This window comes from Haliaeetus leucocephalus, unplaced genomic scaffold, assembly GCF_000737465.1.
Source record: "Haliaeetus leucocephalus isolate CR32 unplaced genomic scaffold, Haliaeetus_leucocephalus-4.0 Scaffold348, whole genome shotgun sequence".
In the NCBI taxonomy this organism is placed as follows: Eukaryota; Metazoa; Chordata; class Aves; order Accipitriformes; family Accipitridae; genus Haliaeetus; species Haliaeetus leucocephalus.
Genome location: NW_010972784.1, coordinates 42,492 through 42,869, shown reverse-complemented (window position 1 = coordinate 42,869; position 378 = coordinate 42,492). Strand labels below are relative to the sequence as shown.

The 378-nt window shown below is 67.7% G+C and overlaps 2 protein-coding genes across 2 annotated transcripts in view; one reads left to right on the top strand and one right to left on the bottom strand.

The window, feature by feature from the left end:
- ATG4D (autophagy related 4D, cysteine peptidase) overlaps positions 1-193 on the top strand; it is a 5,927-nt gene extending 5,734 nt beyond the window's left edge. Inside the window, exon 6 of the mRNA XM_010572580.1 lies at positions 80-193. Coding sequence (XP_010570882.1) covers positions 80-193 — 114 coding nt within the window. The remainder of the gene's footprint in view (positions 1-79) is intronic.
- Positions 194-264: 71 nt separating this feature from the next.
- Positions 265-378, bottom strand: part of AP1M2 (adaptor-related protein complex 1, mu 2 subunit) — a 4,463-nt gene continuing 4,349 nt past the window's right edge. Inside the window, exon 7 of the mRNA XM_010572579.1 lies at positions 265-324. Within this exon, the coding sequence (XP_010570881.1) occupies positions 265-324 (60 nt within the window). The remainder of the gene's footprint in view (positions 325-378) is intronic.

Genomic DNA, 378 nt, shown 5'->3' with positions numbered 1-378 from the left:
GGGGGGAACACCGGAGTGGGGGGGTCCGTGGGGAGGGCGTTCCGTAAGGATACGGTAGAGGTTGGCGTGTTTGATCCAGAGGAAATGGACCTTGCCGTGGGTCAGGAGGGGGGTGAGGGCCCCCTCCTCCTCCCGCTGCAGCAGCAGCCCCATGAAGTGCTCAATCTCCCCCAGCCCCACGTCCCCCTTGTAGTTGCGGCTGATCAGCGGCTGCGGGGAGGGGGGGGGGTGTGTCAGAGGTGGGGGGTACCCCCCCAAAATCGCTCACCCCATCCCCGGGGTCACGGGGGTCACCGCCAGGCTCCACCGTTGACCTTGGCTGACCTTCAAGACCAGAGGGGGGACAATGGGGTGTCCCCCCCCGGGGGGTCTTTGGGG